The sequence below is a fragment of the Colletes latitarsis genome, chromosome 12, assembly GCF_051014445.1.
Source record: "Colletes latitarsis isolate SP2378_abdomen chromosome 12, iyColLati1, whole genome shotgun sequence".
In the NCBI taxonomy this organism is placed as follows: Eukaryota; Metazoa; Arthropoda; class Insecta; order Hymenoptera; family Colletidae; genus Colletes; species Colletes latitarsis.
The window spans coordinates 24,281,617-24,295,129 of NC_135145.1; the positions used below are offsets into that span (position 1 = coordinate 24,281,617).

At 31.5% G+C, this 13,513-nt stretch overlaps 3 protein-coding genes across 12 annotated transcripts; 2 read left to right on the plus strand and 1 right to left on the minus strand.

Moving 5' to 3' along the window:
* Positions 1-642: 642 nt before the first annotated feature.
* Positions 643-6,690, plus strand: Hira (histone cell cycle regulator-like protein). Of its 2 annotated transcripts, XM_076779540.1 has the most exons (12): positions 643-658; positions 975-1,145; positions 1,225-1,287; positions 1,395-1,505; positions 1,584-2,182; positions 2,288-2,569; positions 2,696-2,961; positions 3,051-3,594; positions 3,694-3,883; positions 3,958-4,242; positions 4,312-4,406; positions 4,571-6,690. In XM_076779540.1, the coding sequence occupies exons 2-12, from the start codon at positions 1,109-1,111 to the stop codon at positions 4,691-4,693; spliced, it is 2,595 nt and encodes an 864-aa protein (XP_076635655.1). In that variant the 5' UTR covers positions 643-658; positions 975-1,108; the 3' UTR covers positions 4,694-6,690. The 2 variants fall into 2 exon arrangements, with proteins under 2 accessions (XP_076635655.1, XP_076635654.1); XM_076779539.1 differs by lacking the exon at positions 643-658 and having other exon boundaries at positions 919-1,145.
* A 222-nt stretch (positions 6,691-6,912) lies between these two features.
* Positions 6,913-10,525, minus strand: LOC143348865 (START domain-containing protein 10). 8 transcript variants are annotated; one of them, XR_013080839.1, is made up of 10 exons: positions 10,132-10,525; positions 9,455-9,619; positions 9,095-9,266; positions 8,865-9,012; positions 8,622-8,774; positions 8,416-8,540; positions 8,218-8,340; positions 8,005-8,112; positions 7,645-7,949; positions 6,913-7,489 (listed from the first exon to the last, which is right to left on the minus strand). XR_013080839.1 is itself a non-coding variant. In XM_076779543.1 (9 exons), exons 2-8 carry the CDS (start codon positions 9,496-9,498, stop codon positions 8,023-8,025), a joined length of 855 nt encoding a protein of 284 aa, XP_076635658.1. In that variant the 5' UTR covers positions 9,499-9,619; positions 10,132-10,525; the 3' UTR covers positions 6,913-7,933; positions 8,005-8,022. The 8 variants fall into 8 exon arrangements, 7 of the variants coding, with proteins under 7 accessions (XP_076635658.1, XP_076635656.1, XP_076635660.1 ...); XM_076779543.1 differs by having other exon boundaries at positions 6,913-7,933; XM_076779541.1 differs by having other exon boundaries at positions 6,913-7,949.
* Positions 10,526-11,552: 1,027 nt separating this feature from the next.
* Positions 11,553-13,487, plus strand: Mfap1 (Microfibril-associated protein 1). Of its 2 annotated transcripts, none has more exons than XM_076779395.1 (4): positions 11,553-11,759; positions 12,065-12,741; positions 12,814-12,983; positions 13,052-13,487. In XM_076779395.1, exons 1-4 carry the CDS (start codon positions 11,663-11,665, stop codon positions 13,485-13,487), a joined length of 1,380 nt encoding a protein of 459 aa, XP_076635510.1. In that variant the 5' UTR covers positions 11,553-11,662. The 2 variants fall into 2 exon arrangements, with proteins under 2 accessions (XP_076635510.1, XP_076635511.1); XM_076779396.1 differs by having other exon boundaries at positions 11,712-11,819.
* The last annotated feature ends 26 nt before the right edge of the window (positions 13,488-13,513 follow it).

Sequence of the window (13,513 nt, forward strand, 5' to 3'; positions counted from 1 at the left end):
ATTTTTTTATATTCACATGTCATGTTGTTAAAATATTCTCCATGAATTTAGATTTAACTTATTTTTTAGTGTTTTAAAAAGTGTAACAAATAATTATTAAATATCATGTAAATAGTATTGAAAGTGCCAGTTGGAAGTTCTTTATAAAAATATAAATAGTGTGTGTATGCGTGCACGTGTGTGAATATATGTATATATTTATGATCTAAAATATTTAAGGAGTATATATGTAGTTCGAAAGTATATAATTAATATAAATCTGAACGATTTATGAAAATTAAAACATTTTAATATTAAAAGTAATGGAACAATCGATAATTGTTCGAGTATATTGAAAATTTAACCAATAATAAATTAATTTAAAAAAAAATATTAATCATTCCAAATAATACATTTGGTAGTATTTAAAATTTAAATCAAATATTAATTCATTAAAAGTATATCCAACCAGGGGCAGTCAATTTCCGTTAGTTTCTCAATAACACTTACGAATTAGTGTATTATGTACTCCACGGAAGAGTCTGTAAGTAAACCTAGAGAGGCATAACGATTGTTCTGAACTCTTATTGGTTAATTCGAATGTTATTCTAAATTTTAGCACAGCACAGTATTTCTAGGTGCAATGCTGTAATGTGCCCCAGGGGATCAATGGATCTATGTAATATATAATACTTTTGTAAACAATATTTGTACAATTTATAAGAATTTACTAATACAAAATGTATGAAAATATAATTATAATTACATCAATAAATTGATGAAATTAAGAATCATATTCTTATATATTTTGTATTAGTAGATTGTTACTAAATAGCATTTTGTCATTGAAAGCACTAAAACGAACGCACCCCATTTTAAACGTGGTTAAGACTTCACCTAAATTCATGAATACCGCCTTAAATATATTAAATATATTAAATGTATTACCGGCATGCAAATTTATATATACGTACATATTTGTTTTTCAATTTAAGGTTATGATATTTACAGAGTGTTTTGTTTACACGAATGAAAGTTCTTGTTAAATATTAACGTACTTAAAATGAACTATAAATTAAGAATTGCAAAGTAACAATTCTATTGATCCAGTTTTATTAAATAGGAAAATATGAAACTAGTAAAACCAAATTGGGTTACACACGATGGTTTGTGTAAAGTTTTTTATTTCGGCGTATTTGTTTCGTTCTTTATCATTGAAATATACATATTTGATTTATTTTGTAGGGTACTCAATATTTTCCGTGGATATACATCCAGACGGGAAAAGGTTTGCAACTGGTGGTCAAGGTACTAATGTTTTTTGTTTGTATTTAATTTTTGTAATAAACATAGTATTATGTTTATGTTTCTTCTAGTTTTTACATTACATATAAATTCTACTTTTCTAATTGTAGGTGGAGATTCTGGAAGGGTCGTCATATGGAATATGGAACCAGTAATTAATGAAATTGCAGAATTAGATGAGAATATTCCAAAAATGTTGTGCCAATTAGATAATCATCTAGGTATGAATGTCTGATACATTGAATATATTTTATTGAAGCATGTAGTGTATAATATTAATAAGTTCATTGTTTCTGTAGCGTGTGTCAATTGTGTCAGGTGGAGTAATAATGGATTATTAGCATCAGGTGGTGTAGATAAATTAATTATGATTTGGAGGTTGTCTGGTGGATCAGGTGGTAGTTCTTTATTTGGTGGAAAATCTAGTGTCGAGACATGGCGTTGCATAGCTACATTACGTTCACATGAGGCTGATGTACTTGATCTTGCATGGGCACCACATAGCCCATGGTTAGCTTCTGCATCAGTAGACAACAGTGTAATTGTATGGGATGCTTCAAAATTTCCAGCTATTGTAGCTGTATTGAAAGGTCATACAGGATTTGTGAAAGGAATTACATGGGATCCAGTAGGAAAATATTTAGCTTCTCAATCTGATGATAAAACGTTACGTGTATGGCGCACTACAGATTGGACAGAAGCAGCTTTGATATCAGAACCATTTGATGAATGTGGAGGAACCACTCATGTTTTAAGACTTTCTTGGAGCCCTGACGGTCAATATTTAGTATCAGCTCATGCAATGAATGGTGGAGGACCAACTGCACAAATAATTGAGAGAGACGGATGGACCCAAGACAAGGATTTTGTTGGACATCGTAAAGCTGTCACATGTGTGGTGTGTAAAAAATATGTATAACAAATATGATTTATATATTTAAAGTTTAAGTATTTATTTATTGAACACCCAATTTATTAACAAGTTTTCTATTACTTATTGCAGAGATTTAATGGTAATATTTTACAAAAGAAGCAACCAGGTTCTTCTAAACCACAACAATACTGCTGTGTTGCTATAGGTTCTCGTGACCGCTCTCTCTCCGTATGGTTAACTTCATTAAAAAGGCCTCTAGTAGTAATACATGAATTGTTTACACACTCTGTCTTAGATGCTAGTTGGTCACCGTGTGGTCTACGACTAGCAGCTTGTTCTTGGGATGGATCTGTTGTAATTATTGAATTTACGCAACAGGAATTAGGTCAACCACTGGATCCTGCTGAACAAGTAAGTATCCTGTATATAAATAATTTAGAATATTTATTACACGAACATTTTATATTTAAATAATTTATACATAAAATTTATGTTAATCTAATCATTATTTAGTTAATTTGCATTTTCTTATCGTAGAGTAGTCTTCATGAACGTTTGTATGGTAAACCTCTAGTTCAAGGTGGTTGTACTGTAATGGAAGCACCTGAACTTCTTAATTTAAAAACATCAACACCATCGACTCAAATAACTCAAACACCAGCAAGTGCAAATTCAGCATATCCACCTGCTAATACTTCAACTACTCCTGCTAAGGGTCCTATTAATAAACAAATTGAAACAAGGACATCAGATGGCAAAAGGCGGATAACACCAATGTTTATCCCGCCTCCATCGGACACAATGTAAGCCAATCTACATTATTCATAAAGAAAGGAAAGAACAACTTCTAAATATACTTAATATTAAATCGATTATTTTTATACATTGCTAGGGACTCGCCAAGTGGTAGATTGGGAACACCAACATTTACAAGTCAAGTTAAAAGTTCAATTGTTATAGAAAAACGAAATGACGTTGTAGCGCCTAATGTTACTACTTCTATAAATTTAATTAACATGAACACACCATCGTCCACACTTACTTTGAAGCGTCGTGAACAAGCTACACCAAAACCACATCACACTTCGCTTAATAAGAAACCAAAAATTACATCTGAAAGAAATACAAATCAAATATTACTTCCTCCACTAAAGCCATCCAGTTCATTGTCTCAACAAGCTGGTCACTATGCAGTAACTGTAACTAATAGCCAAGGTTTAGCTCATTTGCAAGTATTTAAAGGTACAGATTCTGAGCCAACTTGGAATCTGTATTTGGGATACAGTGCAGTAGCCTTAGCAGCATCGCCAGCTGTTATAGCAATTGGTTTGGAGGATGGTAGCCTTCACACGTTTCATCCTGCAAAAGGATGTCGACCGGCACCACCTTTAGCACCACCTGCACCACTCGCAAAAGTTCATGCAGTTGGAAATGCAGTATTACGATTTCTTTACTTTAAAAAAAAACAAACAATAATAATAATGAATTATTGTGATTTAAATGTAGTCATTGTTCACCGATTATTAATGTTTTAGGTAATGGTTATTTCAAGCTGTGGGGCTGTACGTGTTTGGGAAATTGGATATTCTTGTAGAATGATAGTTTCCACTTCTGCTGCACATTTAGCAGTACCTGGCACCTCTTTGTTATCTTGCACTTTATACAATGGAATGCCACACTTGGCTTTTACCAATGCCAGAGCATACATATACCATAAAGAAATGGGTATAGAAATTATTGTTAATTGTAACTCGAATAAATTTTAGAAAAACATAATAAATTATGCTAAACACGTTTAGGTACATGGCTATTAATCGGTGACAGTCAAGACCCTGTATGGCGTTGGGCATCGTTCAATGCAGCAAGTACATCTGGAAGCAGAGTTCCCAGGGGTCCACTTTCTTCTTTACAAGAAGGATTACTTAGAACAGCTGGAAATACTTTACCTAATCCAAGATTACCTCATAGTGCTCCAAGTGTTGTATCTTATTTGGAACAACAATTACTCGCTTCTAAAGCTCTTGGAAGTGCTCAAGAATACGTACATTGGCTCATAGCCTTAGTATCATTCCTATTAACTCAAGGTGTGCGTGTATTTTTATCTTTTAATCTTTTATTTACTTACTATATTTTATAAATTAGCATGTTTTCAGATGGATTGGAGAAACGGCTGAGGTTAATATTGGACGAACTTTTAGGACCAAGTCACACATCAGCTTCTAAAAGTATATGGGATCCTCTGATACTGGTATTACTTTTAATATTTTTTATTTTATACTTTCCTTATAATTAACAGGGGAAATATCCCAAGTGTATTTCCCTGGTAAGTCATTATTTAAGTATTATTATGTCAGCCATCGAAATAATAATACATTCATTGTAACTACCAACATTATTATTTCATTTCAACAGGGGATTAAAAAGCATAAACTTTTGGAAGATTTGTTGTCTGTTGTTGGTGGACACCTTCGTTGGCAAAGATTATATCTTGAATATACAGAACAATTAACGACATTGAAGAATCAGACTATTTAAAAGAGTTTGATCAAGATATAGATCTAATATACAGAGTGTTCTGTCTGAAATCTTACAAATTATTTTCTTGGGAAGTATTGAAGATAGCAAAACAAATTTTTTGTACATCATATAAAAGGTCCCTTTATATCCAAATACTGCATAAAAAAATTTATTTACCATCCTTACTACTTTCTGAGAAAATAGAAATGCTTCAAACGGTACATTATGTATATAAAATTTGCATTGTAACTATAAGTACATGAGAATTCTAAAGTAATGTCGATAAATTTTTAGGCAGATTTTATACCTCGACTAACAAAGTAATTATAACATATATTTATACACTTTTTATACCCATAATAAAGTTTCTTTCTTTGTTTTGAATTGTAAAAAAAAGTTTGAAAATATTCTGGCATTATTTTAGAATTACTCTGTATTTCTTGTATATTTTTAAAAAGTAATCTTTATGGAATAAAATACTTGTACAGTTATTTTATCACATATGATGTGGCAATTAAAATAAGAATAAAATAAAAATAACGTTTTATATTACAAATTATCTTGATATTGTAATGTTTGACCTTATAATCAATTCTGTAGCAAAATGTGTACACTTTCACAAATTGAGGATAATAATGAATGAAAGAGAAAAATTTCATAAATAATTAAGTGATTAACAATTTTAACAAGTTTATGTCACATTCATACAGTATTTTATGAAAAAAATAAATTCAGAATACATACTACCACGCAACAGTAGTAGATATGGTATTATCACAAATACTGACGAGATAGGACACATTGCTAGAAACTTCAACATCAATTTTTAAGTACAATAAAACCTCCGTATCTGCAGTCTAGTGACAATAAAAAAAGAAGAAGAAACAATGTGGATGTTAGACAAATATTTCGAAATATTCGAATTGCACAAATCTTAAACAACAAACTCGTCGAATACGATCCTCTTATGAAACAAAAAATTAAAGTTATACGAATGATTATAGATGTATTCGAACTTTCAGAATACCATTATAAACAATTCGAGCGGAGAAATTTATTGTCGATCACTATGTTTTTACAGAAGATTCCTTCAAAAGAATTTTTTACCATTGAGCTCTATCGCTCGATGAACCAGGGTTACTCGAAAAAGGTAATCTTTCTAAGATTAATATGCAATAATTATCTTTAAAGTGGGCCTACATTCAAATAATATTGTGTATTACATATATTATTCATATAATAATTGTTATATTTTATTACCGGTTATTTTTATTATTAGTTGCTTTATTGTATTTTACAAATCTTCATAATAACACTTTATTATAGATGTATAAGTATAGTATATACATACAATACGTCGAGTTAGCTATTATCCGCGAAAATGCTTGGAACCGAACTCCCGCGGATACGAAGGTTTCACGGTACTTCTAAAACTTGTGTTATAATTATGTTTATCAATACCAAGAAAAGTGTATATTAATACAATACATACAGTTTTAAAAAATATAGTATAACAAAAAAATAAATTTAAACTCATAATTTGAACGTTATAGTTAAAACTACATGTTCTTCGATGTTGACTAGTATAATGTATTATTAATTTGATGTATTTCATACAATTCATTTTGTAATGGAAGCATGTATAAATTTACTCGTAAAAACCTAATTTAATTATGAAAACCAAAATTTAAGATAAATGTAATTATCTATATTATAAATCTTATTTCAACTATAAAGTTAGAAAATGAAATCTACGAAATACATTAAATTGAACAGCTATTGTTGAAGAATTTCTTTAAATGTTTGTCACACAATTTGTAACAGTTTAATTTTTAATTAAGTATTAAATGCATTAAGTATTTATATATACTTTGAACATTACACAGTAATTGTACAAATTTAATAATTTGTATATATTTAATGAAATTGTATTAAATACAGAAAAATGATGAATTTAAATTCTATAATAAGCGTTGAGTGTATCAGTCGAACATGTGTAATTAGGATATGTAATTGCATTAATCTAGGCAGAATATTTGATAAATATTGTATACCTTCATTTCTTCTAAAAAATGTAAAAAATTCTGAATACAGAAACTACTGTTGCAAAACTAAGAGAGTTTATCTTAGTTGACAAATCTGTTTACTTTATCTATAACTATTGTCTGAAGAAACTAGTCAATATATTGCAATCAGTAGATAACGTTTTAAGTACTTTGTGGAACAAGAAGTTACCGTTTTTAATATGAAGCAGCTAAGTAGTATTTATTTAAATAAAAATAGATTATTAATTTTATGTTATAAATTTTGATTTTTTTAAGTTTAACGAATAATATTATTTCAAGATCTATTATTTTTCTTTTTTGTTTTTTTAGAAATTGTCGCAAAAATGCTATCCATATTTAACTACTGCTTTTGTATTTATTTGAGATTTCCCTGATATTACCAAAATCACATTTTTAGTACCACAACACTATAATCGGTGTCTTTGCACCAAGATATAACTTGAACAAATGTTCAATGTTGACAACATGTAAGTTTTGTACCATTAGTGACCATTTTCATCTCATAAAAATTATAGTATTTGTATAATACTTATATACTCATTTACATAAATGCACATAAACACAAATTTGATAATTACGACCTACGTATTGTGCGTTATATATCTGAGGTTGTAGCGTATGTAATAAATTACGTTTTCAACAACACATACAAACTTCAATTGAGTAACAAGCCATAACTAGTATTTAATGCGACGCAGGTCATAATATATTTCGTTACTCACACTGTCATTCATTGCAGTAAGCACCACTAAAGCAATAAATCAAATACTGTTATTACTAACATAATTAACACGTTGAATGCCACAGCAATCTTTGATGACCGACGCCAGATTTTCCATTAAGATCATGTCGGTTATCAATAACAGACTTTTCGAAATTACAATGCTTCCTTAAGACACTTACCATAAATAAACTGTAATATGTCTCCAGTTCTGAATGGCACTAATCTCATTAGAAATATTGTAAAATAATTAATATGCCATTAAAGAATTCAGTGTTTCTAATTTGTACATGATTTGAACAAATATTGATGATAATTCTCAAATGCCTCTGCGACGTTTTGTGTGAATAGAAATACATGCAAAAATTACCTAATACTTAATGTATTAATGAAATTTGATTAGGTAAGTGTGTATGTGCTCAGACACACATATTATGCATCAATTGAATCTTATAAAGATTTTTTGAGACTCTGCAATATTGTAATACTGAATTTAATAGTTGAAACTATTCTTTTCTAAGCCTAGCAATGTAAAAGTATACCTTCTTATTGAAGAAAAGCTAATCACTATCCATTGTAGCAGACTCTTTCAATTCTGATTCATCAACATCATGATTCTTTGAATTTCTTTCTTCTACAGATTTTACACACTATAAAATTATTTTATATTCATCATACTTGCAAATTACAAATATTACATGTTTATCAAACATTGTTATCTTATGATATTTGAAATTACACAAACAGGTACTTACATCTTCTATACGAATTCGAGGCGCAGCAATTTGTTCAGGAAAATGCCATGGCTTATAATTTGGATTATTTAATAATTTCCAATTAGGATAAGCTACTGATGCTTTATGTAATTTTTTAACCATCTATAAAAGCAATACATATTAATAAATTTGCAACCTGAATAAAATTTTTAATAGAATCAATATAGGAGAACTCACTTTCGGAGCAAATATTTCTGTAACTTTATTTACTAGCCAAACTGGTAGCTTTCCATGTGGATCAGTATGAGATACATAACCCAGTTCAGAACCATCACCATTGCGTGATGGTCTTACAATATATCCTTAAATTAAGGTCTTTAATAATGAACTAGTGCAAAAGAATCAAATAATTAACAATTTATATTTTGATTTTCAAAGTTTACCTGTAAGATAAGATGTTGCTCGCACAAATTGCTTTCTTGGTGGGTAATCTTTATGAAAAACAGAATGGTTTAGAATCAACTGTTCTACACCAGTATCAAGCCAGGATCTTTGTAGAACGAAATCTCTGTTTTTCAATGGAGATGGACAGGCCACTAGATGACATATATTCAATTTTTCTTTAAATAATTTCCATCTGTAGATACATACAAACAATGCTACAGCCAATAAAAATAAATACTTACTAGAATAATAACCAATATCATTGTTGGGATTAAAAAAGCCTATATCTTTTGATTCAATCATATGTGTATCCCAAACTTTCCTATATTCAGGATCATGTAATACATCATATAAAGTTTCTGGCAAAACATCAGGAAATCGAGTTCTGATCTATAGACATTTTAGACAGTATTAAAAACGCGTAGAGAATGAAAGAGATACAAAATTTAATTATGATCAAAATCATACATACTTTTACCATTTTAAAACTAATTCCTGGTACAGACTTTGTCCAAACAGACAAATCAGGTTTATTGTAATCCAATTTCCAGTCATTATTACTATCATACAAATGCTTCAATTTTTCAAAATCCTTATCTTCGGCAATTTTAACAATTCCAATATCCATTTTAAAAGAATATTGTCTATAAAGCGATCAACATAATTAATTCTGAAATACACTGTTTCTAGAAGAAAGGTACAATAACATTATATTTATAAATAAACAATTACAAAAAATTTATTCATAAAACCGACAACTAAACAAAATAAATATTTTAAAAACATTGCATTTACAATATTTATCACTATTAAAAATACATTATTAAATTACCTGATATTCACAGATTTCATAGTTCTTTCATACAAAATCTGCATGTATTTAGTTCTATCTTACAATAGGCCTTATACTTATGCCGAAGTAATCTTTGGTCAGTCTTAACCATTGTTTTACTTTTGAAGAAATGATTATACGTATAATTTATAAAATTTATTCATGCTGAAAAAGCAAATTATATTAATTATTGATGTAGCTTAAAGAAGCAAATATATCAATAATTACAAACCATAAGTTACACACGTAATTATACTTTAAATAATACATTATGTATAATTATAAACTTAGTCTAATGGGTTAAACTCAAATTCTGCTCAACAGAATATACTGTACTTTAAAAATAAAGAGTTAGCGATCAGTTTGTCTTTCTCGACTCCCCGACAGCGATGCCAGACGGAGCCCCCGGTGCACCGGGAACTCCTCATTCCACTTTCGGGCACTATACCGGATCATGTGTACGTGAGCTCGTAGAGTTTCGGAAAGTCGACAAAGGCAAACTGACACATGCTCTCTTTCTCGATTATTCCGAAGCTGCCCGAAGTAATTTCGGACCGCCTCGTAGGAGTCGAGAGAGAAAGGCTCACATTTGCCTTCTCGCTCTTAACAACTGAAATCCGACCTCCCGTCTACGGCATACGATTCGGAATCTCGACTGCCCAGGTATTTTTACTTGCCTTTCCTAGAGTTCATTACTGAACTCTGCAAATTACTCCTGGTTTTTATTTGCCTCTGATGACTTCTGATGACCAAAGCTGACAAAAGTACAGAACTCCGGACAACATTTGACACCACACAGCGACTGTTACTGACTGCCCCTGATTACTGCTTGCCTCTGCTGGACTCTGCTGACCATCGCTTATATTTCTGACAACCTATAACGATTACTACCGACTTCTGCTAACCTCTGTTGGTCTTTGCTGATCTCTGTCAGCGTGTGCTTGTCTCTGCTGAACTTTCCTGGCATTTGCCGAACGCTACTGACCACTGCAGGTATTTCTGATAATGTATAACGATTAATACTTACTACTGCATGCCCCTACAAGTCTCTGCTTGCCTTTGCAGGTTTCTGCTTGCCTGTGCATGCCTTTGCTGGCCTCTGCTGAACACTGCTGACCACCCCTGATGCTTCTGAGATCGTATAACAATTACTACATGCTACTGTTCGCCCCTGCTGATCTCTGCTTGCCACTGCATGCCTCTGCTCATCTCTGCTGACCGCTGCTGACCACCTCTGATGCTTCTGACAACATATAACGCTTATTACTTGCTACTATTCGCCTCTGATGATCTCTGCTTGCCACTGCTGGCCTCTGCTGACTACCGCTTATCTATCGCTGACCACTGCTGACCGTTGCTGACAAATTGTGACACGATGTAATATAATATAATATGTTTGTATGTATTAAAGTGTTGTATAATGTAAATCTATGGCAATAAACGATATAATTTCAAAGAATTCTATGTGTTTTCATCATTTTTACCCTTCTTTTCCTATCGAAATCATTCCCTTAGTTATAAGACACTCCGAATCTTTCAAAATTTTCTAAGTTCCCCGGAAAGATTTCAAATTTCCCGCCACCAGGAATTTTTGCGAATTCCTGGAAATGACGTCATTTCTAAGAATTCCTGAAAATTCTCGAATCCCTGGAACTTACCGGCGTCCCTGAAACTTCTCGGAATCCCTGAAATTTCCAAGAAGTTTCAGGCAGCGGCAAAAATTCCGGCCTGAATTTTTCGGCAAAAAATTCGTTTTTAAAAAGCCGTTACGTAATATTACGTAATATTACATAATTTTTGCCGAAAAATTCCGGCCGAAGAAATTTTAAAGAGCTATTACGTAATCGTTATACGTTGTCAGAAGTAACAGGAGTGGTCAGCAGCGGTCAGCAGAGGCCAGTGGACACCTGTTGACGGGAGGTCGGATATTAGTTGTTCAAGAGCGAGAAGGCAAATGTGAGCCTTTCTCTCTCGACTCTCACGAGGCGGTCCGAAATTACTTCGGGCATCTTCGGAGAATCGAGAAAGAGGGCAAGTTTGTCTTTCTCATATCCATGGTGCTTTCGGAGCGCAATCTGGTGGCACTGGTTTAGTCACTAATGTATATTTCTTGATGTAAAATGGTGGATTGGTGTTGATTGAAAATAAAACACACAATTTGTAAAATTGTATATTATTTTTTCAATAACTATTTTATAAGTTATCAAAATGATGATGGATTATTTTGTTACAAATAATTCTTTGGCACCTGCACCGATGGGAATCCAAAGTACAGCAGGCGCTGTACCTGTAAAAAATGATAAAGGTTAATAATCCAATGTTATTTTTCCATTCGTAGGTTTCATACAATATTAAAGCTAATTGTGTCAGTGATTTTTTTCTACTACAAAATGAATACAATCTAAGTACATTAAATCAAGTTGAATATCAATTTTATTCAAGACTTATTTCTTACTTTCATCGTAAATGAATTATAAAAATATGTTTGTAATTGATTATGTAATGTAATGATGACATATGTACTGTTTCATTTTTTCGTAAATGAAACATAATTATTAATATGTGACATTAAATAATCGTTATATAATAAAAATTAGTTTTACATTGTAGGAGAACTTTCTATGAAAAAAGTGAAGGTGCATCGTTATGTCTCTGGCAAACGGCCAGATTATGCACCAGCAGCTAGTTCAGAAGAAGAATCTGAAGAAGAAGATTTCTTAGAAAGACGAGTACATAAAGGTTACGAGGAAAACGAAATTCCCACAGCTATTCCTATACAGTCGCAAGTCAGAATTCACGATGAAGACGATCCACGTATAAGGAGATTAACAAGACTAGAAAGACAAAAAGAATCTAATACAGAAATTCGTGTAGAAAGACATAGACATATTCATGAACCAGAATTAATAGAAGCTGAACCAGAAAGAACTCGTGAAAGGATCAAATTAGAAAGTTCAGATTCATCAGAAGATGAAGAATTATCAGATTCTGAAATTGAAAGAAGGCGCGAAGCATTAAAACAACGAGTTTTATCTAAAAAAGAGAATGAAGAGGAATTGATTCATGGCGAAGAAGACGAAAGATCAGGTGACAGTTCAGAGGAAAGCTCGGAATATGAAGAATATACTGATTCAGAAGAAGAAACTGGGCCAAGATTGAAACCAGTTTTTGTACGTAAGAAGGATAGAATTACAGTAATGGAAAAAGAAAAAGAAGCAATGAAACAAAAACAAGCTGAGGTTGAAGCCAAAAAGCTGTCCGAAGAACGGAAAAGACAAACTTTACGGGTAAACTAGACAAATAAGATAAATAAAAAAAGTAATTTCTTATAAATGGCTATAACATTATTTATTGCACAGATGGTAGAAGAAGCAATAAGAAAGGAAACACAAGCTGGTAAAAATAACAATGAACACGAAGGAAAACTTGAAGATGTTTGTACAGATGATGAAAATGATGAAGTAGAGTATGAAGCTTGGAAATTGCGAGAGTTAAAAAGAATTAAACGTGATCGTGAAGAAAGAGAACAGTATGTATTGTTGAAAATAGTAATACTTATGCAAATTGCATATTTTATTAAATAATTGCATTTTTCAGGCTTGAGAAAGAACGTCTTGAGATTGAACGTATACGCAATATGACGGAAGAAGAGCGAAGACAAGAAGCTCGCTTAAATCCAAAAATTATTACAAACAAGGCGGCAAAGGGAAAATATAAGTTTTTGCAAAAATATTATCATCGTGGAGCCTTCTATTTAGATAAAGAAGATAATATATTTAAACGAGATTTCTCGGGTGCAACTTTAGAAGATCATTTTGACAAAACAATTTTACCAAAAGTTATGCAAGTAAAGAACTTTGGACGTAGTGGCAGAACTAAATATACTCATTTAGTTGATCAAGACACTACACAATTTGATTCACCCTGGATCTCAGAAACTGCACAAAATTTGAAATTTCATAATAATCAAGCGGCAGGAATGAAACAAGTATTTGACCGACCGTCGTTAAAAAAGCGAAAAATTGAAAACTAATCATGATATAGTATGGAATAAATCTG